The sequence below is a fragment of the Sciurus vulgaris genome (assembly GCF_902686455.1).
Source record: "Sciurus vulgaris genome assembly, chromosome: 2".
NCBI lineage: Eukaryota > Metazoa > Chordata > Mammalia > Rodentia > Sciuridae > Sciurus > Sciurus vulgaris.
This window is the reverse complement of record NC_136462.1, coordinates 35,798,731-35,823,929: the sequence shown is the minus strand read 5'-3', so window position 1 is coordinate 35,823,929 and position 25,199 is coordinate 35,798,731. Positions and strand designations below refer to the sequence as shown.

General features: G+C 41.6%; 2 protein-coding genes across 3 annotated transcripts in view; one reads left to right on the top strand and one right to left on the bottom strand.

The window, feature by feature from the left end:
• The first annotated feature begins 920 nt into the window (after positions 1-920).
• Positions 921-25,199, top strand: part of ARG2 (arginase 2) — a 38,815-nt gene continuing 14,536 nt past the window's right edge. Inside the window, exons 1-2 of the mRNA XM_079127123.1 lie at positions 921-1,115; positions 2,085-2,157. Of these exons, the coding sequence (XP_078983249.1) occupies positions 1,005-1,115; positions 2,085-2,157 (184 nt within the window). The 5' untranslated portion in view covers positions 921-1,004. The remainder of the gene's footprint in view (positions 1,116-2,084; positions 2,158-25,199) is intronic.
• The window catches only part of VTI1B (vesicle transport through interaction with t-SNAREs 1B), a 39,723-nt gene continuing 32,042 nt past the window's right edge, over positions 17,519-25,199 (bottom strand). For both annotated transcript variants that reach the window (XR_013761844.1, XM_079127165.1), the window contains exon 7: positions 17,519-23,437. The gene's annotated coding sequence lies outside the window, so the exon portion shown is untranslated. The remainder of the gene's footprint in view (positions 23,438-25,199) is intronic.

The following is a 25,199-nucleotide window of genomic DNA, read 5'->3' as shown; positions in this document are numbered from 1 at the left end:
GTTAGATCTACCATTTATAAGTGATGTGACTTAGGGACAGTTATTGATCTTCTGTGATCCTGTTTTCTCGTCTTTAAAATAGTTCCTTCTTTATAGAATTGTCGGAGGGTTAAGCTTCCTAGAATTTAGGTTGGTCATTATTTAACAGCTATTAGCTATTGAAACTCTAAGTAGTCACTTAAAATTTCCAGCTCTTTAGCCTCCCTCAACTTTGGAAATAGTTCAAATACGTTGGTATATTTGAGTTTTATTAACCGATGCTCCCGTTATTTAGGTAACGAATTGAAAACATCTAGAAGGCAACTGCTTGGTAAATTCTAAACTCTCCATAAGGTAGGTGAATGTAAACATGCCAGAGTCAGAGGGTTTTAATCAATATCTGATCTTCTAGTTTTGTAGTGTGTGATTCTTGGACTTTGAACTTCGAGATGGAACAAAGCAGATGGATGCTGTCTTTGTCTAGGGTAGCCCATCACGTGGGGTCCACTCAGACCCCAGGGACAGCGCAGCCCAGCCAACCCCTGGGTAGAGTTAGCATCTGCCAGGCGTGCATTTGTATGAAGAGCAGCGATCGTCAAAACTGTCGGTTCGTAAATTCCACCCATTTCATGAATTTGGGGAGGGCTGGCCACTTCCCATGAAAGGACACACCTGTCTGTCACCGCGCTTTTATTGGTCCACCCTTGTTACTGCCTGCCTTCGTGGAATCCGCAGCAGGGGCTTGTCCCTGGCAAAACAGGGCTCGCCAGGGTGGAATGATGTCATCGTAGGCGTGCCCCGGGGCCCAGAGGAGTAGTGGGCGGGGCATAAGGGGAAGGTGTGCCGGGGGCTGGTTGGGGGCGCGAGCGGCGTGGCGGGGGCGGGGCTTAGGTGGCGGTGACGTCACGGGGCGGTGCGGCCCGGCTCGCGCCAATAGGTAAGCGCTGCGGCAGGCGGTGGCACTCATTCGAGGCCGCCAGCAGCACCGAAACACTTCTGCCTTGGCCATCCCGGCGCAGCCGATTATGTCTCTGAGGAGCAGCTTGTCGCGTCTTCTTCGGACGCAAGTGCATTCTGTCTTGAAGAAATCCGTCCACTCTGTGGCTGTGATAGGAGCCCCTTTCTCTCAGGGACAGGTGAGAGCTGGGACCCGACACCGTGGGGCGGGATATCCCGGCTCCGGGAACCTGGGGAAAGCGGCGGTGGGGTGCTGGCGGCCAGGAGGCGAGGCGAGGAGAGGATGGGGCAACGGCGAGGGCGAGAGCCGGCGGTTTCCCGTGATTGGGCACCGGGAGAACACGTGGGATTTCCCGGGACCGAGATGAAGAGGGAGCGAGGGAGAGAAGCGGGGCCTGGAGGTCACGCTGGGTGGTGCGAGGGCCGCGAGCAGCGAGAGGGCGGGCTTCTGCGGCCTCCCCAGAAGGAGCGAGAAACGGTAGCCCCGGCCTGGGGTGATGGAGGGGAGGGAAGGAGGAAGAGGGCTCCATGAAGGGGCCGAGGAAGGCGAAACCCGCCGCAAAGCCCAGTGGAATATCGGCGGGGAGGTGCAGAGAGCGACCGAGAATTAAGATGAGGATCCATTCTTCCAGACAGCATTAACCGGGAAAGCAATTGGCACTGTTTTCTCCCGAGGCGGGAGGGCAGGAGGGGCTGTTTTGTTCTCTCTTCAATGAAAGAAACCTGCAGTCGTGGAGGGCTCACTCACTAGTGGCCCGGTCCCTGGCCCCAGCCAGCCACACAGCCACACATGCCCAACCACCAGCTCCTAACCTGGCTCAGCCCCTCCCCTGTTTTGGCTCTGCTGACCCTACTGGCAGGAGGCACTAGGAAGGTTGATTTACTTCCAGGAATGGAGTTGTTTCCCTCGCCTTCCGTGTAGAGGTTAGATGAAACGACTAGACATCATTGGTGGAAGTAATAGATGGAAGGGCTGATGCTCTGTCAGGTTTTCAGAGGAGACTATTGGGAACCAAGTGTAGTATTGCAGAGTTCTGTATTTTTTGTGAACTAAAGTGTGTGTGTGTGTGTGTGTGTGTGTGTGTGTGTGTGTGTTGCCCCCCCCCCCATCTTTCCTTCCATCTAACTGTAATTTGTGTAATTCACAGAAAAGAAAAGGAGTGGAATATGGTCCAGCTGCTGTTAGAGAGGCTGGCTTGCTGAAAAGACTCTCTGATTTGGGTAAGTGGCTGGATTTTATGTTTGTACAGGACTGATAAGACTTTGAAGTCTCTCTCTCTCTCTCTCTCTCTCTTGTGGTACTGGAGATTGAACCCAGGAGTGCTGTACCACTGAGCTACATCCCAGCCCTTTTTATTTTTTGGCTATAGGGCTTTTTTTGCTAAGTTGCTGAGATTGTCCTGGAACTTGTGATCCTCCTGCCTTGGCCTCCAGTTGCTGGGATTTCAAGTGTGTGCCACTGTGTCAGGCTTGGAGTTTTATCTCTTATATCAAGTGTCAGCCTTGTACTTGGGAACAGTCTGCCACATCTATCTCCTTTCCTTTGAATTACATCTGCAGTTTAAAATCTATCAAAGAGTCTTCAGGAAAAGTTGCAATAAAGAGAAGGTGTGGAAGTCTGGGGGTGAAGTGAGGCTGGGCCTCGGACAAACTGCTAATGCATACATCAGGGTGCTGAGAATGCTTGCTCTAGCATTTCTTTTGGCGGGGTATTGGGGATTTAACCCAGGGGTGCTTTACCACTGTGCTACATCCACATTTCTTTTTAGTTTTTATTTTGAGACAGGGTGTCATTAAATTGCTTAGGGCCTTGCTAGGTTGCTGAGGCTGGCTTTGAACTTGTGATCCTCCTGCCTCAAGTCCTGAGTTACTGGGATTACAGGCATGCACCATCTTGCCTGGCCTTGCTTCAGCTTTAACTGCACTCAACATTTCCCTGTAAAATTCTTAACTTTCATAACTCAGTCTTGAGGTGCTTATGAATCATCAGTCTCAACAGTTTCCTCTTTTCAAATTCATTTCCTCTCTGGGTTAATGGTTTTGCATTACTGTAAGCAGGGCTTACGTCTGTGTTTTTCAAACACACCTTATAGAAAATCACCTGGGTTACTTGTTTAAAATATAGGTTCCTAGGCTACTCCATGGAAGAGTCTGGTTCATTGGGTATGAGGTGGGACCCAGATATGTGCATTTTTCTTTTTTTTCTCCCTCTTTCTTTCTTCTTTCTTCCTTCTTTTTTCTTCTTCCCCTGTGTACTGGGGATTGAACCTAGGGGGTGCTCTACCACTGAGTTAAATCCCGAGTTTTTTTTTTTTTTTTTTTTCTTTCAATTTTGAGACAGGGTCTCGCTAAGTTGCCCAGACTGACCCCAAGCTTGCAGTCCTCCTGCTTCAGCCTCCTGAGTAGGAGGTATGACAGGAGTGCGCCACCACACCTGAGAGATATATGCATTTTTACAAACACCTTAAGTAACCATTTTTAAAAGTTGCAGTCTTGTAATTAGGACAGTACTTTAAGTTTTTAGAACCAGAAGTAGATCTTATCTAAAGATAAATGCCATTTGTATAGTAATGGCATCTTTTAGTAAAAGGGTACCAACTTTCAGTAGCTTTATGGATAGGAAGGTTCTTCCTTATATCGAACCCAAATGTTTCTGGCTGCTACTCAAGGCCATTTCCTTCATTTACATATTTTTTCTGGTGCTGTAAATTCCAAATGTGTGGCAGCAGGGCAATCTGGAGATGGGATCACAGAATCTGGGTGGAGTACAAATCCGCTCCCTACTTTTCCTCTAAAATCTCTGCTAAGCCCATTTCAAGGATCAGTCATCTCCTTCCTAAAATCACAGGAATAATGAAGTCACTGAAATCATCTAAAGTTGAGGTGTCCTTCATATACCTCCACCTTTATATGGATATGACGACTGAGATTGAATATTCAAAATTCTTCTCTGTTCAATAATTGCAGTTCCTTCTTCAGTAGTGTCTCCTTCCTAGTCATTTTAATAATTCACCAAGTTCACTGCCAAAGGGGAAGATAAACTTCTAAGATTTGGTATTTTTATTTTTATTTTTTACAGTGCTAGGGATCCAACCCAGGAACTCACATCCCTAGGCAAGTGCTCTACCACTGAGCTACACCACCAACCCTGTTCTTCTTTTAATGTGTCATAGGTATCTAATGGAAGGAGGTTTTTGATTTTATTTATTTATTTATTTTTGGTACTGGGAATTGAACCCAGAGTGTTTTACCACTGAGCTACATCTCCAGCCCCTTTTTATTTTTTATTTTAAGATGGTCTCAATAAGTTGCTGAGGCTGGCTTTCAACTTGCAGTCCTCCTGCTTCAGCCTACTGAGTCATTGGATACATGCATGTGCCACTGTGCCTGGCTTGGGAGGAGGTTTTTATTCCTGCTTATTAATGAAGATACTGCCTCTTAAAATAGCTTGTATACACTCTGCCTTTTCAAAAGATTCATTTTACACTGAACAACAATCTCTGGTAATCACTATTTTTAAATACTGGATAAATCTCTGCAGCCCATCTGACAAACTGGGCCAGGCATTGCTCAAATGGCTTTGTCTCCAGGTCCTTTCTTCAAAAGTCCCTCACCAGAAACAGGTTAAGCCTCTTTTTAGAGGGAAGCGGCACATTTATAACAGTTTCCTTTATTTAGACTTCCTTTTCTGTCCCATCTCTTGGTAGTTTTCCACTCCAACCTGAGGGAGGCCCTTTTCCTTTAAATATTCCCTCTGCTACTTCTTCCCCTTTAAACTTCCAATCTGAAGTAATAGTAAAGCTTCAGTTTATTTTGCCTTCCTTTTCATTTTTTCCAAATATTTTTAGTTACATAATTATATTCTTACCCAGCTGCTGATTGGTAGGCCAGTATCACCAGCTGTCCAAAATAGAATCTCATTGCATATTAATAAGATTGTGGCACTCAGCAGATTTCCAGCACGTGGTTTTGGCTAATTTCCTGGAATATGTTGGAGAAAAGTACCACGAGCAGTTTCATTTGCTCTGTTCCTTAACAGTACCAAAATAACTTACTACCTTCAAGCACATGGGTCAAATTTCAAGTCATGAGTAGGGGGCAGGGGAAGCCTGGAGAAGGTAATTTTCCTGAATTCCTTTGTTCTTACCTTTTGTTCTGATGCCACTGGCTGCCCTGCTGTGTTGCTATGGTGTCAGGTATACTTTCTGTCTTCCTGGGTGAATGTATTTGACTTACTGTCTGGACTTGTTTTTCCATTTCTCTGGGCTCAGTAAGGACATGGTGTTTCTTGTACGTAGCCATTTATTTTAGTACATTAAGAGGGCCTAGCAGAAATGAAGAGAGAGGACTCTGGCAAAGCTCAGAGGCAGTCCATGTGCTCCTGATTCTAGTTAGCTCTGATATCCATGGCAGTTTGTCTTTTTATCATTAGAAGTAGAGCGAATGTCCTGTGGGCAGATAGTTGTAAGCCAAGATTAATGCTCTACATCTTTATCTTTTTAATTATGGTAATTTGACTCAGCTGTGCTACTGAAGAAGCGACAGTCACTGAGAAAGCTGTCCAAATGAGCTTGCTTCTGACAAGGCCACAGGTCCTGGAGTTCAGAAAGTCATTTGTAAGTTATTCTGGTTCCTCTTAATCAAGCTAATGACATTTATTCTTCCTAATCCATTCTACACTCCAACAAATGGAATAGAATCTCTTTGGTTGAGACCAGTTGAGAACCAAGAATCTGGTTTGCTTCCACAAGAACTGCTGATAAGAGTACCTGAGATAGTTGTTTAAACATAAGAATCTTAAGTAAGAGAGCTATTCATTTGGGACAGATTAATAAGTGAGTTCAGGCATCTGTATTTGCTTCCAGTGGTTGGTAGGGGACTTTAGGAGTCACAGGTTTAGTTGTATGATGGTGATGCTTTAGCCTGACTTCCTTCCTGCCATTCTTCTGAAACTAGCATGGAGCAAATTTGTCTCATGAATCTGAAGAATGAAATCCATGGACACAGGGTGAGAGCAAAGTAACAGAATTTATTAGAGTAATGGAAAGAAAGCAGAACTCCCAAAGGGTAAGGGTCCCAAGAGAGGGATACTGAAGAGTAGCTATTGTCTAGAGGTTTATATGAATCTATAGGGTTAAGGCAGCTGGCCTCCTACCCAACCCTGGGTCAGGCACTCAGTGTCCATGAGCTGTTCACGTGCTCTCTGGTCCAATCATGTTACTATACCCCCTTGTTTTGATGAGGGTCCATTATAATTTTTTCTGCTTACATAGGAGTCAGCCTGACCTGGATGAGGCCTTGTTTGTGTCTGTAAGTTCTCAACCCTGCTGAATAGAAACCTGACTTTGAAGGAGCCCAAGTTTTCTGCCTGTCCATTCTAACCTGTTCTCCTGCCTCAAAACTACCTGGAGCAAGCTCAGATTTGTCAGCGTTTATTTTGCTGTATTTCTTTCTTTCTTTCTTTTTTAAAGCATATTTTTAGATGTTGGTGGACCTTTAATTTATTCATTTATTTATATGTGGTATTGAGGCTCTAACTCAGTGCCTCACACATGTCAGGCAAGCACTCTACCACTGAGCCACAAACCCAGCCCTTTGCTCTATTTCTTATCACCCAATTGACTGCTTTGTTTCTAAATATTTTCCTTTGATAGCCAATACTACACTCTCCTGGCCTCCTTTCTGCATGAAATTGTGGGGGGATCTTCTTCCTAACCTTCATGTTGAGGTCCCCAGTTTTATTCCTGTCATTTTCTGATGAATGCCTTGTATGACCAATCTCATTCACTCCCCACTTACTCTTTTTTTTGTTGGGGAGGTTTACCAGGGATTGAACTCAGGGGCACTCAACCACTGAGCCACATCCCCAGCGCTATTTTGTATTTTATTTAGAGACAGGGTCTCACTGAGTTGCTTAGCACCTAGCTTTTGCTGAGGCTGGCCTTGAACTTGCAATCCTCCTGCCTCAGCCACCTGACCCGGCCACTCCCACCTTACTCTTAACAACTCTGACCTTCCTCTAGAAAGTCAAGTTCATTCCTCCACCTTTGTTCTAAGTAGTTCACTGTTAAATGGATATGTCAAAGCCATCATGTTAAAAGTTCATTTTATCTTCTCTCTCAAATCTACCTCTCCTGCTGTCCTGTCATTGTCTGTTTCACACTGTCATCATTATCTAGTACTCAAGTCAATTCAAAGACCATCACAATTCTCGTCTTTCCCTTTGTTTCTTAAGTCTGTTGACCACCTCATTTTGTTGATCTTATCTCCTAAATTATTAGATTCCTTCTCCATAATAACACTGCTCAACTTTTGTTCCTCTTCTTACACCTGGTAATTTTCAGATGGTGTCTCATGTCCTCTTTTTTCCTGCATCAATTTAACCTCTTCAGTGCTACCAGAGGGGTATTTCTTTTCTTTTCTTTTTTCCAGTTTAATGCTAAATATCTTTTATTTGGAATTTTACAAGCCACATTTTCAAGGCATCTTCAAGAAGCTAGATGTGGGCTGGGGATATAGCTCAGTTGGTAGAATGCTTGCCTTGCAAGCATAAGGCCCTGGGTTCAATCCCCAGCACCGCAAAAAAAAAAAAAAAAAAAAAAAAAAAAAAAAAAAAAAAAAAAAAAAAAAAAAAAAAAAAAGAAGCTAGATGTGATATGTTCCTATCTGCAGAACTTTGAGCAATGGTTCTCATCTATTATCTAAAGTAAGACTTTCTTAGGTGTTTTGAATCATTAAGAGCAACACAAAATCTTCAAAATAAAACTAGTTTTAAATCTATTTTATTTAAAATAATTTCCAAATAGGGCAAATATCACTCAGCCTAATAGAACTTCAACCTTTTTTTTAATGTCATAGTCCAAAAAGACTAATACTTATTGCTGATTCGGCTCACAGTATTACTCTTCGCAGGCAGCAGCTCTGTCCCTAGAAATATTTTATGGTCACCTTTTATGGGCATCAGAGATTGACAGAACCACAAGGCATGGACCTGGCCACAAGAAGCTAATAGTGCAGTTGAAGAGACAGGAAATATCCAGAACAGACAAGTGGATCTGGCTCTAAGTTCATACCTCTATCTTAACAAGAGCTGTCACCCATATAAGTCATTGCGTGTTTTAGCAAATGAGCCACAAGAATAGCCTAGCAATTACATGCTGTACTGAGTTTCACCTTAACATATCGAAAAGAAAGTCTGCATTTTATTTTCTATTGTGGTGCTGGGAATCGAACCCAAGTCTCACAAATGCTCAGCATGTGTTCTACCATCAAGCTACAGCCCCAGCCCAAAAAAGATTTTATTTATTTCACTGATATTTTTGTTCACTCATGTTTCCACTCAGTTGAATCTTGAATCAGGAGAAAAATGTAACGCCAACCCAACTGTACCATAATGTTTGGTGTTCTAAATGAAAGAATGGCTTGTCCATGTCCTAGAATTTCTGCATAGTTCCACATCTTGATGTCAAATTCAGTAGTTGCTGCTAAATTGATGTACAGATTCAGACAGTGTATAGATAGAGCCCCATCCTACTTCAGGATCCATGCTGATGAAATCATTCAAGTTCATTCTGGAGTCTCCAGTTTCAGTGCAGGGGTGTGGTAGAGGAGACTCTCTCCAGTTCCTACTGGAACCTTTCATGTGAGCTCAGTTGGAAGCCACTCTACCAACTGAGCTATATGCTCATCCCAGCTTTCCTTTAAATGTAGCCATGCTTGTGTTATTTATTTTATTATTATTTTTGTTTTGTTTTGTTTTGTTCTTTTCTTTTTTGTACCAGGGATTGAACTCGGGGGTGCTTAACCACTGAGCCACATCCTCAGCCCTTTTTTATATATTATTTAGAGACAACTCGCTGAGTTGCTTAGGGCCTTGCTAAATTGCTGAGGCTGACTGAACATTCAATCCTCCTGCATCAACCTCCTGAGCTACTGGGATTACAGGTGTGCGCCACCATGCCTGGCAGTGTTTTTCTTAATATTGGCTTTAAAGCTTCATGCCTTTAAATTAAAACATAGCCTGCCCCTATAATAAACTACGAAATCTCAAGATTTACTCTAGCACATTTTAGTTAGAATGCTTTTACATCTGGGTGCATGTCTTCCAACCACTAGTGGTGTTTGTTCCACATTTACCAACCAACAGGGTAGATCCTCCGTAATTTGACCCTCTCCTGCCTCTTATACTTACTTCCTCACATTCTACCCTGTTTTCACTGAAGCTGAGGCTGCAGCCACTTGACCTAGGCTCCACCAACTGAAGTACCCATATCAAATTTCAATTTGAAATTCAAGAATAAAGGTCAGCAAGGAGTTCTTTCTTCTTTCTTTGGTAGTGGAGGCCACAGCAGCAATAGTGCCTTCACTGGACCATTTGGCAATGTGTGTTGGGTTGTTGAAGGAGTGGGGGTCCTTATTCTTGGCAATGGGCATTTAAACAGACTTGGATTTTATTTATTTAGCAGTATTGGTTTTTGAACACAGGAGTGCCACTGAGCTAAATCCCTATCCCTTTTTTTTTATTATTTATTAATTACTATAATATTTATTATTGCAGTACTGGGAATTGAACTCAGAGGCACTTTACCACTGATTTTAGATCCCCAGACCTATTTATTTTTTATTTTGAGATGGGGTCTTCATAAGTTCTCAAAGCGGGCCTCAAACCTGATCCTTTTGCCTCAGCCTTTCAAGAAGCTAGGGTTACAGGTATCTGCCACCACACCAGACATTTAATTAATTGATTAATTAACTGTTGTACTAGGGATTGAGCCCGGGGGTGCTCTATTACTGAGCTTCATCCATAGCCCTTTTTATTTTTTTCTTGTGAGACAGGATCTTGCTAAATTGCTGAGGCTGACCTCAAACTTGTGATCCTCCTACCTCAGCCTCCTCAGTCTTTGGGATTACAGGGGGATTTTTCCCATGGCTGGCTTTTTTGTTTGTTTCAGAGCTGGGGATTGAACCCAGGACTTTATGCATGCTAGACAAGTGCTTTATCACTGAACTTGTACCTGGCCTGTTTTTGTTTTGTTTTGTTTGGTTTGGTTTGGTTTGGTTTTTTGTTTTTTTTTGGTACCAGGGATTGAACCCAGGGGTACTTAACCACTTAGCCACATCTCAGTGAGTTGCTCAGGGCCTCGCTATATTGCTGGGGCTGGGTTTGAACTCGTGATCCTCCTGCCTCAACCTCTTGAGTCATTGGGATTACAGGTGTGTGCCACCATGTCCAGCCTGGCTTATTTTTGAGATAGGGTCGTGCTAAATTGTCTAGGCTGGACTTGAATTTAAAAATTCTCCTGCCTTAGCCTCCTGAGTAGCTGGAATTTCAGTAAAGTGCCACTGTACCTGACTCAGACATTCTTTAAGATTCTGGGAATAGGGCTGGGGGTGTAATTCAGTCGTAGATGTGCCTAGCGTGTATGTGCAAGGCTCTTGGTTCAAGCCTCAGCACTGCAAAAAAGAAAAACAAAAAAAATGCGAAATCCAGAGATTCTGGAAATGACCCTAATTTAATTATTTTTTCTGCTAAATTAGGCAGAACAGGTTTCTGTTGCTTGCAATTTAAAGATCTTAACTGATAAACCAGTTTACAAGTTCCAATAAGAAACAAGTTACCACAAGGACTGAATGTTCAGAGTTTTCTCTCTTCAGGACCTTGATCATAAATTTTTGTTCTTTTTAAAGCTTCCTCCCCACCGCTAGTGTTGGACACAGTCTTCTTGTCAGTTAGTGAAACCCAGGTTATAGTTTCTTTGGCCTTTAATTGGGACCGTAACTTAATTCATTTTCATTTCAGCAGTTCCCTGTTCAGTTGTTACTTTTTTTTTTTTTTTGTACCAGAGAATTGAGCCCAAGGGCACTTAACCACTGAGTGACATCCCAGCCCTTTTAAATTTTTATGTTGAGACAGGATCTCACTAGATTGCTTCCAACCTGAGATCCTCCTGCCTCAGCCTCCTGAGCTGCTAGGATTACAGGCATGCACCACCATGCCTGGCGGTACTTTGATTTTTGAACCATCATGTTCCCTAATGTGACTTCTGAAAATAGCAGCTAAAAAGTCTTAATAAGCTTAAAGATATCTTCAAGTTCTGGACTTGTGTTGGTCAAATAAAGAAAGCTATGCAAGTGGGGCCTTCTAGGGAACTACCAGAATGATCAATGTCTCTGCAAGGGACACAGCAAGGGATCAGTAAGCCAAATGGAGGTGTGAACTGGCTGAGAAAATTAAAGTCTGAAGAAATATTTAGAAATAAAGACAAAGACATGGTGGGGGCCTGGTGGGTGGATCAGACCTTAAATGTCTGATCTCTCTAACAAAGAAAAGCCTGCCATCTTTTATTTGTAGGGAAGCACATCAAAGGGATTTATTGAAAGAGAAAAATTTCTTCAAGATAAACAAGAAGTGTAATTGGGGCTTATCTACTTGAGGGAAGCTGGTGCCTCAAAGCTATTGAATGAGCCCATGTTTCTTCCACCCCAGGGCAGCAGGCATCAGAATTCGAAGCTATGGAACCCATAAATTCCATACTAGGCATGGAATCTTCCCCATTAACAGTGGCCACCTGCAAATGGGTGTGTCTTTCAGCAACGTTGCTGGGAAAGAGTCCCCAAAGTGGCAATCTGCTGTCAAAGACTATGGAATTCTAAGCAATGATTTATTTGCCGCTCCGACAGATCAAACAATGACAATTCTCTCAAAATAAAAAATAAAAAGCAGTTTCAGTGGAAGTGCACCCCTGGTTCCATCCCCGGTATTGAAAAAAAATTTTTTAATTCAAATTTCCAACAACTGATAAATGGGTAACAAAAATGATATATTCAAACAATGGAGTATTCAGCCATAAAGGGAATAAAGTACTAATTCATACGACAATATGGACAAACCTTGAAAATATTATACTAAGTGTGTCAGGAATGCAGACACAAAAGGCCATAGATTTGATTCCATATGCAATATCTAGAATAGGCAAATCTGTAGGAAAAACTGATTACTGATTCTCAGGGGCTGAGGGCAATGGGGAGTGACTGCATATGGGTACAAGTTTCTTTTGTAGTATGATGAAGTTGTTCTTGAATGGCTAGTGTTGATGTTTGCACTACTTTGTGAATATATATGTGTGTATGTGTATATGTGTGTGTGTGTGTACATATGTACTGTTTTTGGCAGGGGAAAGAGTACTGGGGATTGAATCAAGGGACACCTACCCACAGAGCCCCATCCCCAAATTATTTTTTATTTTGAGACGGGGTCTTGCTAACTTGCTGATGCTGACCTCGAACTTGTGATCCTCCTGCCTCAGCCTCCTGAAAACTGGGATTACAGATGTGTGCCATCATGCCTGGCTGTTGATATTTTAAGAATCCTTGAATTGTAATTTCTAAAAGGGTGAATTTTATGGTATGTGAATTATATCTTAATTATAATAACCAAAAATTATGTAGGCAGTCATGATGCTAAGGATATGTGGAACTTCTGAATTATAGTACTGGTCTATTTTTGTGACTTGAATATTAAAGTGTATATTCATTACAAGTTTGATATATTTGTTTTATTTTTATACTGTGAAAAATAACATAATAAAAACACCGTATACTTTACAAATCATGTCTGTTGATAGATCGGGATCTTAGACTGCCAGTTTTTAACTTCTTGTTTATTTGGGGCATTAGGAAAAGAGATGAAGCTAGTATTTTTGAGGTGCTGTTTGAATAGTATTCATAAGCCTATGAGACAAAAATTGGTTTCTAGGTTGACTCAACAGCATCTGTCAGTGATATTTTGTAAGGGAGCGTGGGGGGTGTATGATCCAGCAAACCTTTGCTTCTGCTACTCACTTCCTTTTATTGGACATAGTCTGTCTTTACAGTAAGGAGGAAATAAAAACAGAATGACCAAAACAAAAAAATGAAAAAAAAATTTAGTCTATGGTCTGAGTATTTCATTGCAAGCTAAGGGATTGGGATGAGATTAGTAAAGTGTTTGTTTCGTTGGTTTTTTATTGGTACCAGGGATTGAACCCAGGGGTGTTCTACTACTGAGCTACATCCCCAGCCCTTTTTATTTTTTATTTTGCGATAGGGTTGTGCTAAGTTGCTTAGGGACTTGCTAAGTTGCTGAGGCTGACCTGGAACTTGGAATCGTTGTGCCTCACCCTCCCAAGTCACTGGGATTGCAGGCATGCACTACCATGCCCAGCAAGATCAGTAAAGTTCTGAATTCCTCTGATTGTAAAGTTAATTGGATATGCTTTTTTTTTTTTAACTTTTATTTTGACTTTTTTTTTTTTCTTGTGTCTGTGTGCTGGGGATTGAACCCAGTGCCTTGCTCATATGAGATAATCTGTTGTTTTAAAAAGATGTCTAGCAAATTGACTTTATTTTTCCTATCTTAATCCATTTTATGTGTCTATAACACAATATCTGAGACTGGACAATTTATAAAGAACTTATAAAGACTTTTGGTTCTGGAGGCTGGGAAGTCCAAGATCAAGGGCTTACTTGGTGCATCATAACATACTGAAAGGCATCACATGGCAAGAAAGAGCAAGAGACTGAATTTGCAGGCCCTAATTCTTTTATAATTAGCATTTCATCCATTCATGATGGTGGTGCCCTCAGGACCTGAACTCTTTCTATTAGGCCCCACCTCTCAACACTGTTGTATTGTGGATTAAATTTCTGACACGTGCTTTGGAGATGACACATTCAAACCATAGCAGGATCCAGCAAAACACCAAACCAATGCACTGCTTTGGACTTCATCTGAGCTACACTGACCTTGAGAGATGGATCACTTGGAGTGGAGAAATAGAACGAAGGCCTGAATTGAGACATGGCATCTCTTTTAGTTTCCCCCACTCTCATCCTACTTGGATTGTCAATAATAGTAACCTGTTTCTTTGGGTTCAGCTTTGTGTTTTCCAGTTTTCCTTTATATTGCACATTCCTCTTAGAAAATGAATACATTACAATAATTTAGTAATGCCTTAGTAAAAGCTTACATCACTGATGCTGTACCAGAAAATGGGTATATCTATTATACTCTTGGGATTTGGTAAGTTTCAATGTCTTTCCCATTTATAAAGGTAGCAAAGAATATAACTTATACCTCTTATTTCAAAGTTGTTAGATATCTAACATTTTCCATCTTTCAGACACTATGCTAGATATTTTCGATTACCTCTTTTCATAATTTGTAAAAAAGCAAATCATGACCACCTCACAGCCATTAAGATGGCTATCATCACAAACACCAGAAAACGAGTGTTGAAGTGTTGGAGAGGATGTGGAGAAATTAGAACTCTTGAGCACTATTCGTAGGAATGTGTAGTGGTGTAATTACTATGAAAGACAACATGGTGACTGCTCAAAAATTTTTAAATAGAATTACCATGTGATCCAGCAGTTCCATTCCTGGGTATATACCCGAAAGAACTGAAAGCAGAATCTTGAGGACATAATTGTATGCCCAGCATTATCCGTGATTGTCAAAAGGTGGAAGCCACCCAAGTGTCCATAGACGAATGGATGGGTAAACAAGATGGTAGGTATACAACAGAATATTAGTCAGTCTTTAAAAGGCAGGGAGTTTTAACATATGCTGTGATGTGGATGAACCTTGAAAGCATTATATTATGTAAAACAAGCCAGTCACAAAAAGACAAGTACTGTATGATTTCACTTGAGGTTTCTTTTCTTTTTTTTTTTTTTTTTTAAATAAAACCAATTCCACAGCATTTATTGTCATCTGGTAATAACATAAGGATAATGAAAGCAATATGAACAAATGTTTTAGAACTATATTCCCAGCAAAGAACACTTTTAAAAAATGTGTTTCCTTCCTATTTCTCACTTCATTGATCACTTGTTGTTTGACACTTGTAGAAGAGTAATATTACCTCCTTCTAGCTTGATCCAACTCAGTTGTTTTCTTGACTTTTAGAATGAATCTGTTCTGTATCATCTGAGGTTCCTGTACTCATCAAAAGCAAATGATACAGCCTTCTATCCACATGTTCATTTGTTCATAGAGCCACACCTGAATACAGAATCTATTTTGCAAGTATATGAAGGTGAAATAGATGGGCTGCACCATTACCTTTTGCACCTTTTTTTGGCCGTGGTCATGGTATGCCATGTGGAATCTCATAAAGACTATACCAACCAGCAGTCGACCTCAGAAACCTCAGAAGGTGATTTCCAGAATTAAGAACCAGAAATGGCAATGTGTGCAATGACCGTGCAATATATAAGGTTTCTAGACTATTCAAATTTATACAGAGAGGAAGTAGAATGGTGGTTTCAAGGGACTTTGGAATGGGAAAAAAAGGGAATTATTGCTTACTGGGTACAGGGGTTTAGTTTTGCAAGATGAAAAATCCTGGAGATGGATGGCAGTGGTGATGGTTACATGATGACCTGAATAACCTGAAAGCTACTGAATCTTACACTTAATTGCTAACATGGAGAATTTTGTTTTGTGATTTTTACCATAATTTAAAATAACAAAATTTTTGAAATAGATTCTATTAAGAACAAGGAGGGTTACTTCAGGTTCTGGCTTCTTGGGGACACAAGTGCCATGTTTTGACACTTCTTTTCGAACTTGTTTAGTACCTTGTTTTGATTTGTAAAAGGCTTGGGGAGAGGGGAAAGAAGTAGAGCCTGAAGAGGCGAGGAAACATTCCCAAGGTCATGAGGTCAGCAAGAGCCTCATTTCCTGCCACATACAACCTGAACCTCTGACTGGCCCAGTGAGCTGCCTTCTCAGCTTTGACTGAGGCTGAAAAAATGCAGAGTAACACCATCATAAATGTACGGTCAGCCCAGCTTCTTCTGAAGATATTGTATGTTCCTAGTACACTCTTCTCACATTTTCCACGACAGCTCTTGCAAATTACCCATAATCAAGTTTTTCTGACTTGAGTATGAATTCTCTACTTTCTTCCTCTCATCCTCCAAATTACTTGCATTGACAGAAATTCTTTTTGTTCATCTTCCTTAAAGTATGAGTCTAATCCCAGCTTTAGATAAGATTACATATGGTAAGAACCTAAAATATCAATGGCTTAAGAAAAGTAGTTCATTTTAAATTCAAACGGTCTGGAGAAAAGTAATTCAGAACTGGTTTGGTGGCTTTGTTTGTTCAGACTTAGATTCCTAACTTGTGCTATTGGCAAGACCTCCACTGGCACAAGATGGAAGAATGAAAAAAGAGGATAAAGCAAGAACTTTTTCCTTCCTAAGAAGTTGCTGCAGGACACTTCTGCCTTTCCTGTTAGCCAGAACTGGTCACATGACCACATCCAGTTTTGAGGGAAACTGGTGAATTTATTCAATTAAGAGTTTTTGATGGGTGTGGTCGTGCTCACCTGTAATCCTAAAAGCAGGAGGATAATAAAAGCAGGAGGATAGCAGGTTGGAGGCCAGATTCAGCAACCTATGAGACCCCATCTCAAAGTAAAAAGTGCTGGGGATGTAGCTTAGTGTAAAGTGCCCTTGGGTTCGATATCCAAAAAAAAGGTCATATACCTAGCTAAAAATCTGTTGACAGGAACAGCAGACATTAGACCTCCTGTGTTCTAGATCCCATCCCTTTCTACCTTTGTAAGGGTTCTTGCTCCAGCTGTTATCCTTTCTCTTCCTTGTAACTCAACTTGATCTACTAACCTGTTTCTTTAATAATTAAGAATACAAATTTACCCATCTGCCAGCTCCCTTGGCCTTAGCTATTGTCCAGTTATTCTGTTACTTTAGAACCACCTTCCTGAGCCATCATTGGAATAAAATTACTTATGCTGAGATCCCCAGCTACCTGCTTTTTCATGTAAGGGGCATTTACCTTATTTGACATTAAGCTAAATGTCAAATGATACACCTAAGTGTATCATTTTGATACACTTATCCATATTGCTTCCATATTGAAAAGGATGCTGCTCTCCTCTGTTTTTAACTCTTCAATTTAATTCAGAAAAAAAAAGAGATAAGTCCTCTCTTTCTACCTACCCATTTCGCATTGGCGTTTTCCGAAATCTGTCTTTGATCCTCTTGTTTATAATTAGTTGATCTGTTCATTTCCATAGCTGTATGTCCTGTGTGCTGATGCCTTTCAGAGTTTTATCTCTAGCACTCATTTCTCCACCCAGCTCCAAACCTACTGTATACTAGGTGTCTTCCATGTACCTCCTCTTTTTCATTTTTTTATTATGGAAGTATTCAAACATAATGACAGTAGACAATAACATAACCAACTCTATGTATCCCTCACCCGGCATCAGTCATTGTCAGTCGCATTTTCTACTGACCTCCTCCAGAGCATTTTGAAGCAAAGTACAGACATTGGATTATTTATTTTGCAAAAGTTTCATTCTGTATCTTCAAAATAGAGAAATTCTTTAAAACTTAACCACAAATCATTATTACACCTAAAATAAGTGAATTTCAAATATCAAATTTTCCCAATATGGAAAACCTCTCCACAAAGGTAGAGAAAGAAAACACTTTGTTACTGAAGAAGCATTAAACCAGAATGTGATATGCATCACAGGCAATCTGCTAAGAGACTGTACAGACAATGGACAGCTCATCTTTTTATTTAGCCAAGCAGAAACAATCCATTATAAAATGTTTCCATGGTAAACAATAACCAAGCCTCAAGAAAGAGAACTTGACAGTATTTTTTATCATACAAAGTGCATGATTACTGAATCATAGAAATTGGAGTTGACGACTTATGTCAAAAGCCAAAGTTAATTGGCTTTACCTGGAGGAAAACATATTATTTCAGATGGTAGTTTTGCAAACTGGAGCAAGATGCCTGCCATCTATGTTCAGGGAAGGTAGCTTCGTCCTCTTCCATAGGAACTGGGAGGTTGGGGTGCTTATATCGCTAGGTGTTAATATTTCCAGAAGATGGCTCCCAGGTGAAGTGTTATTATCAGCCATTGAGTATTGCCTAGAATTGATCTACTGACTTGTTTCCATGTCTACATATTTTCAGCAGAAGAGTCCCTAACACCTCAATGCCAACAAATCCAAAACAGCTTCTCTTTCATCTTCACTTCCTTCCCCAGTGTCTTTCTCTTTTATATTTAGTTTAGTTTTTTGAGACAGGGTCTCATTGTTGCCCAGACTGGCCTGGAACTCCTAAACTCAAATTGCCCTCCTGCCTCAGCGCTGGGACTACAGGCACAAATTATCATGTCTGGCTCCCTGTGTCTTTAATCTCAGGAGGTAACGGAGCCAGAAAGCTGGAGGCAGACCTTTTATCTGCCCTGCATATACCTCCACTAATGCTGGAAACTGTTTTCTCCACATTATTATATGAGCACTAGATCTAAAATGCTGATTTGATTTTTCACTTCCTCACTTGAAATCTTACCTCCCCACTTCAGTATGATCTGGGCCCTGCCCACATCTCTCCACAGCCTTCCTGGTGCACCATGGGCTCAGGGATCTTGTGAACTATTCTGTAGGGCTGAAGTATTATGTGCCTTTTCTCAAAAGCACTTCTCCCCTCTTTTATTCTTGGCCTATACAGTCAAGACTCAGACATATCCTCTTCTGAGAAGTCCTGGCTCTATCCTTCTCATCTTTCTTCCCTTCACACCCTGTGCACATGGGTCACAGCAGTTAGACCTGGACTGGACTGCCATTTTCCCTGCCCATCTTCTCATCAGGCTCTGAGCCCCATACCTCATCTCTATATCTCCAGGACTTAGCATGCTGAGCACACAGTAAACTTGGGTTGAAGGAAGAAAAGGGGCAAAGCAGCATAGCTTTCATCAGTAACACTGTGACCCATGGGATTTTCCCGGATCACTATTTCCTTTCTCTCAATGATTCGCTACTCAGAAGTCACTGGTTTCCCAGATTTTTAAGAATGCATGACTCAAAGGATAACCATCGTATATCAAACTTTAATTCTTGGAAGAGTTAATTGGCTACCACTTAATAGATTCATTCAAGCTGAATGTTAGCAGGTAATAATGGCTAGTTATTACTCTTGTGTTTTGTTTGTTTTTTGAATTTTTTGGTACCGGGGATTGAACTTGGAGGCACCTTACCACTGAGCCACATCCCCAGTCCTTTTTATTTTTTATTTTGAGACAGTGTTTCACTAAGTTGCTTAGGGCCTCACTAAATTGCTGAGGCTGACCTCCAATTTTTGATCCTCCTGCCTCAGTCTCCTGAGTCACTAGGATTACAGGTGTGTGCCATCATGCCCAACGCCCCTCTTGTTTTTTGTGATGTTGGGGATCAAACCCAGGTGAGCAGCAAGTGTTCCACAACTGAACTATACCTCCAGCCCTACTGTCCACTTTTTGAAACATGTTCTTAAACCAGAAAGTAAATAGGTTATAATGAATGATCTAGTTGTTTTAGACAGGTGCTGCATTATTCCTTTAGCATCCAAATGACACAATTCAGAGTTAGCACTTAAGGGATTACAGTGGTTGATTTACTTATTCTTTGAATAAATTTGCTTTATCTGGTATTGAGGAGGTATAAAATAGGTATGGTGGTACTCAGATTGAAAGAGAAAATGAAGTGTGTAGTCCTAGTGGCTTAGGAGGCTGAGGCAGGAAGGTTGCAAGTTTGAGGCCAGCCTCAGCAATTTAGTAAGGACTTGCTCATTCTTCTCGCCACATCTTTCCACAGCCCTCTTGGTGCACCATGGGCTCAGGGAACTTGTGACATGCTGATGACATTTTAATGTTTGTCACTCTCCAGGTCTTCCTCAGCAACTTCGGGAGACTGGGGGGACTGGGGGGACTGGGATGTAGCTCAGTGGCACAGTGCCCTTGGGTTAAATCCCCAATATATCAAAAAAAGAAAGAAAGAAAAGAGAAGATGGAATTTACTTGGCTTCCTCCCCAATTCAAGAAAGGACTAATGAATAGAAATAGTAGAAATGGGAAACTTCTGCCTTTGTGACCCAAAAGTTGACAGAGCAGGGTGTGGCATTGTGTTTAGGGCACTCAGAGGATTGGTGTTCCAAGAGTATTAATGTCCTTGCCTTTATAATCTTAGATAGGGAATGTAGAAAATTCAGGTGGACCTTTTTTTGTTTTTGGCAACCAGTGTTCCAAGAGGCTGCGATTACAGGAGTGCACCACCACACCCACTCAAGATGAACTCTTTAGGAACCATCTCAATGAGAAATCAGTGGGCCTGTACTTGCACCTTTTCACCAAAAATTCTGTTTTTATCCAGATGGCATAGTCAGCCAGGTGTGGTGGCACGTGCCTATAATTCCAGCTACTTGGGAAGCTGAGTCAGGAGAATCACAAGTTCAAAGCCAGCCTCATCAATTCCAATGAGGTCCTAAGCAACTTACTGAGACCCTGTCTCTAAATAAAATATAGAAAGGGCTGGGGATGTGGCTCAGTGGTTAAGTACCCCTGTGTTCAATCCCCAGTACCAAAAAAAAAAAGTCATATTACAAACAAGTTTTGGGAAGTCTCAGGTTACATCAGTTTCAAGGAAAAAGGGAACTGTGGGGAAGAAAAACCACAAAGATGGCCTCATCCAGTTGTAATCTGAAATCCCTAGTATGTGGCAGGCCTTTCCTTGTTAGCTCATTTAAACAATTGTGTACGGCACGACAGGTTCAGACATTGAATTTAGTTAGAAATCTCTTCCAGGAAGTCAGGGGACAGAGGGCAGGGATTCTTTCCCTTGCATGCACTGTAGCAGTTGACTAATGGAGGCCATTCAGTGTGTACTCTCCTTTCAGCCCAGAGCAATGTGGAATGCAGAATGTCTGGTTTGAGGTTTCTGGGCAGACTTACCAGGATGTTAGGCTAGGGTCTGGGGTAGGGGCACATCAGGGCTGACTGGTAACTAGCCAAGCTGTAGTCACCAGCATGTTGTGTCTCCCTTTAAATCCTTTCTGAAACAAGGTGGAATATAAGAATTTTTAAGAATTACATGCTGTAAAGGGTTTGTTTTGTTTTGTTTTGGTACCAGAGATTGACCCCAGGGGTGCTTAACTGGGTTAACAATCCTAGACCATTTTTATTTTTTATTTGAGACAGGGTCTCACTAAATTGCTTAGGGACTAACTAAGTTGTTGAGGCTGGCTTTGAATTTGTGATCCTCCTGCCTCAGCCTCCCAAACTGCTGGGATTACAGGTATGTGCCACTGCGTACAGCATAAATAATAGTTCTTTATCCCCAGGGATTATTTCTGTCTCTTCCCCTGGTTTGATCTTGGAAAGCTTAAAATGTTGTCAACATGTTTACCTAGCAGATCTTTTGTTTTTAGAGAAGCTCAGCAGTCTTCTTCTGAACAAGGGAAAGTGATTATGTGATTTATGGAGCCAGAGGAACTCTTACTTCTACCTGTGCCTGTGCTGGAACCAGATTGGTAGGGTGCCATCAATTTAGTCTGCCTGGGAAAGCCTGAGTTGGCTCTCCTGGATCCAGAGGTGTTTAGTGGGTTGACTTGAGTTTGGTGCAGAGGGACATGTTACTAAGCCTATCCACAGAGTTGATACCCTCCCTAGACAAGGACAATGTAACTGGAGAACCAATTAGTGGAAACATACAGCTGGTGTCTCAAGTCATCTCAGTTACTATCTTGAGCTAATTTTTTTTTCTTGGTGCTGGGGATTTAACCCAGAGCCTCAGACATGCTAGACAAATGTTGAGCTAATTTTTTTTTTTTTTTACACACTCAATCATAATATTCATACAAAAGTATCTGTTAACACCATGCTTGTATCATTTGATCTTGAGGCTAACTCTAGTGTATGGTAGACAGACATGTCTGGAGTGAATGGCCTACATCCCCAGGGTCACCTTCCATCCTTGAGGCCCCAGTACCACTGTCCCTGCTTCTGTCTTCTTTGGTCACAGTCTCTACAGGTATAGAGGCAACAAAAGAGTAGACTAGATGAGGAGGAAGGAGACAGACAGGGTCGGTTGGCAGAGTCTTGGCTGGGACTCTAAAGTAAACCAGAATAGTCTACTTGGGTTTTACACTCTTTCCGTAATGTATCAAACTTATTTTGGAGACTGGATATAAGTGAGCAAAGAGCTGATTTTTAGGTAGCTCAAAACACATGATTATTGAGGTTGTATAGTCTCTGGGAGTTAAATGCAGTAAATAATACTTGAATTTCTGTATGTAATTAGCAGTAACCAAATTAATTTACCTAAATTACAGCCTCTTAAAGGTTAGGGATGAGAGAGCTTTTCTGCTTACTCCAAATGGTCTGAATTAACCCTGGCATTTTTTTTTCCCCTCTAGTTTAAATCTCTAGTAACAGTTCAGCTTTGTTTACAATAGGCTGGTATTCCAAACCAGGGACAGTAGTAGTTCATGCTTATAATCCCAGTGACTTCAGAGGCTGAGACAGGACGATCACAAATTTGAGGCCAGCCTCAGCAATTTAGCAAGGCCCTGAGCACTTAGTGAGACCCTGTCTCAGAAGGGATGGGGCTGTTCCTTAGTGGTAAAGTGCCCCTGGGTTCAATCCCCAGTACCAAAAAAAAAAAAAAAAAAAAAAAAAAAAAAAATGGGGGGGTAGTATTCCAGGTATAGGTGAAGTTCTAAGAAAAGCAAGTACTTTATTTTAAAGTACCAGGAATTCCCTTTGTTTGGGGTTAAATCTTCCATATAGAACATTTGAGCCTATAACTTCAAAAGCCATTAGTACCCAGAGACTTGGGATCACAAGTTCAAGACCAGCCTTAGCAACTTAGTGAGACATGTCTCAAGAAAAACAATTTTAAAAAGGGCTGGAGATGTAGCTCAGTGGTAAAGTACCTCTGGGTTCAATCCCCAGTACCAAAAGCAAAACAAACAAAAAAAGCCATTAGTGCTTATCAGCACCAAATGCAATTTCAAAGTCTGTTTTTCTCAAGGCTTTACCAACTTATTTCTGACAAATCATAAAACATTTCCATCCTATTTAGGGGCAGTTTGAAAAAAAATGCATTCTCAGAGGCCCTCAGCTTTTTCCATTTCTGTCATTCTGCCAGTGGGCTACCTGTGGCTTGACAGACTGCGTGTCAGTCCACTTTGAAACCCATCTCTTGACTTGCTCGGAGTCTTGATAGCACCTGGTGCCCCACATAAGGAGAAGAATGGAATACTTTTGTGCTGTCCAAAAAAACACCTGCTCACTCATGACATTGCCTAATGGGAATCTCTAATCAAAGGGTGACTGAGGCTGTCTCAGTGGTTGTCCCAATGGTCGGAGCTATCCAATCTTGCTCAGTTCTGATTAAGGTACCTAGCACACTGTGATGTGTGCAAGCAGACAATTATATTCTGTTTTCTTTTTTCCTGTCACTGGCTCCCCTCTGGGATTTACTCACTAGCCCTGAAATAGAAATGCTGTTCGTAGATGTTGCGAAGGTCAGATGGGGCTGTTCTGATTTCTTCCTTGCCGCCGGTTGCATCATCTTGTTGATGCACTTGTGTTCTTGTTCCACTCTGTTGGAGCCTGGAGGGGTTTATCAAGGCCAAAGGTAATATCTAGGCCTGAAAGATCAGAGTAATATTCAGTGTATTTTATTACCCTCACTCCAGAGAAGGGCTCCTGACATGAGGCTGTGCCAGCATATAAAGAGCAAGGGGGAAATGAGGGCCCTTTCAGTTTGCTTCCAAATTTGTTTGACTTGAGAGCTTCCTTTTAAGTTTCAGACTCATCTTGTCATAATGCCACTACCACCTTCTTTATTTTTTGGTGCTGGGGATTGAACCCAGGGGTTGCCCTACCACTGAGATGCACTCCTAGCCCTTTTTATTTTTTGAGACATGGTCTTACCAAGTTGACAGGGCTGTCTTCAAACTTGTAACCCTCCTGTACTGGGGATCAAATCCAGGGTCTCTTGGATGGTATGCAAGCACTCTACCACTGAGCTACATCCCCAGCCCTTTTTAAAATTTTCATTATTTAAAAAATATTTTTAGTTGTAGAAGAACACAATACTTTATTTTTATGTGGTGCTGGGGATGGAACCCAGTGCCTCACATGTGCTAGGCAAGTGCTCTATCACTGAACTATAACCCAAGACCCCCCCCCTTTTTAATCCATCTATCCATCTATCTATCCATCTATTCATATATCCATCCATCCATCCATCCATTCATCCATCCATCCATCCATCCATCCATCCATCCATCCCAGGGACTGAACCCAGGGGCACGTTACCACTGGACTACATCCTCAGCCCTTTCTATTTATTTTGAGATGGGATCTCATTAAATTGCTTAGAGCCCCACTAAATTGCTGAGGCTGGCTTTATAATACCAAATTGCTGGGATTACAGCAAACATTTTTATCTTTTAATAAGAAATCTGAAGGCTGGGGATGTGGCTTAGAGGAAGAGTGCTTGCCTAGCATCATGACGCCCTGAGTTTGATCCCTAGCACTGCCAAAAAGGAAGAAAGAAAAAGAATGAAATTTGAACCTGTAATCCCAGCAACTCAGGAAGCTGAGGCAGGAGGATTTTAAGTTTGAAACTAGCCTCAGCAACTTAGCAAGACCCTGTCTCAAAATAGAAATTAAAAAGGGGTGGGGTGTAACTCAGTGGTAGAGTGCCCCTGAATTTAATCCTAGTGCTGGGGGGGAAAAAAAGAGGGAGAGAGATGGAAATAAAAAAAGAAATTTGGTTCTGGACCTGGCAGTGCACTCCACAGTCTCAGCCACTAGGTTGGCTGAGGCTGCAGGATTGCAAGTTTGAAGCCAGCCTGGGTGATTTAGTGAGAACCAGCTTCAAAATAAAATAAGAAGGGTTAGGATGTAGCTCAGCTCAGTGGCAGAGTGTTTGCCTAACATCCATGAGATCCTGGACCCAGCACCTCAAAAAAGAAAAGGAAGAGTAACATTGAAATACTTGATCTCAGGGCCTGGGATACAGCTCAATGGTAGGGTGCTTGCCCAGCACCTGCAAGAGCCTGGGTTCAACTCCTAGCACCAAGGGGAAAAAAGCCCAAAACCCACTAGGTCTCATCTGACCTACACTTGGCAGATAAGTTGACCTGAAGCATAGAACCAGAAAAAAGGAGAGCTTCCTTAAGCATAGCAGGTATTTCTTTCATGTTACAGTGTTTACAATGTTACTCTAATATTTAAAATTAATCAGACCATTTCCTTCTGCCCTTTGAACTGAGAATTTGTCTTAGCAATCTGATAAACTAGTACATTTACTATTACTCAGTTCATCTTGTTAAAAAAAAAATGAACCTCCATCAATTTCCTCAAGAAATGTACTTCTCTCAAGAAATGTAGCCTATAGGT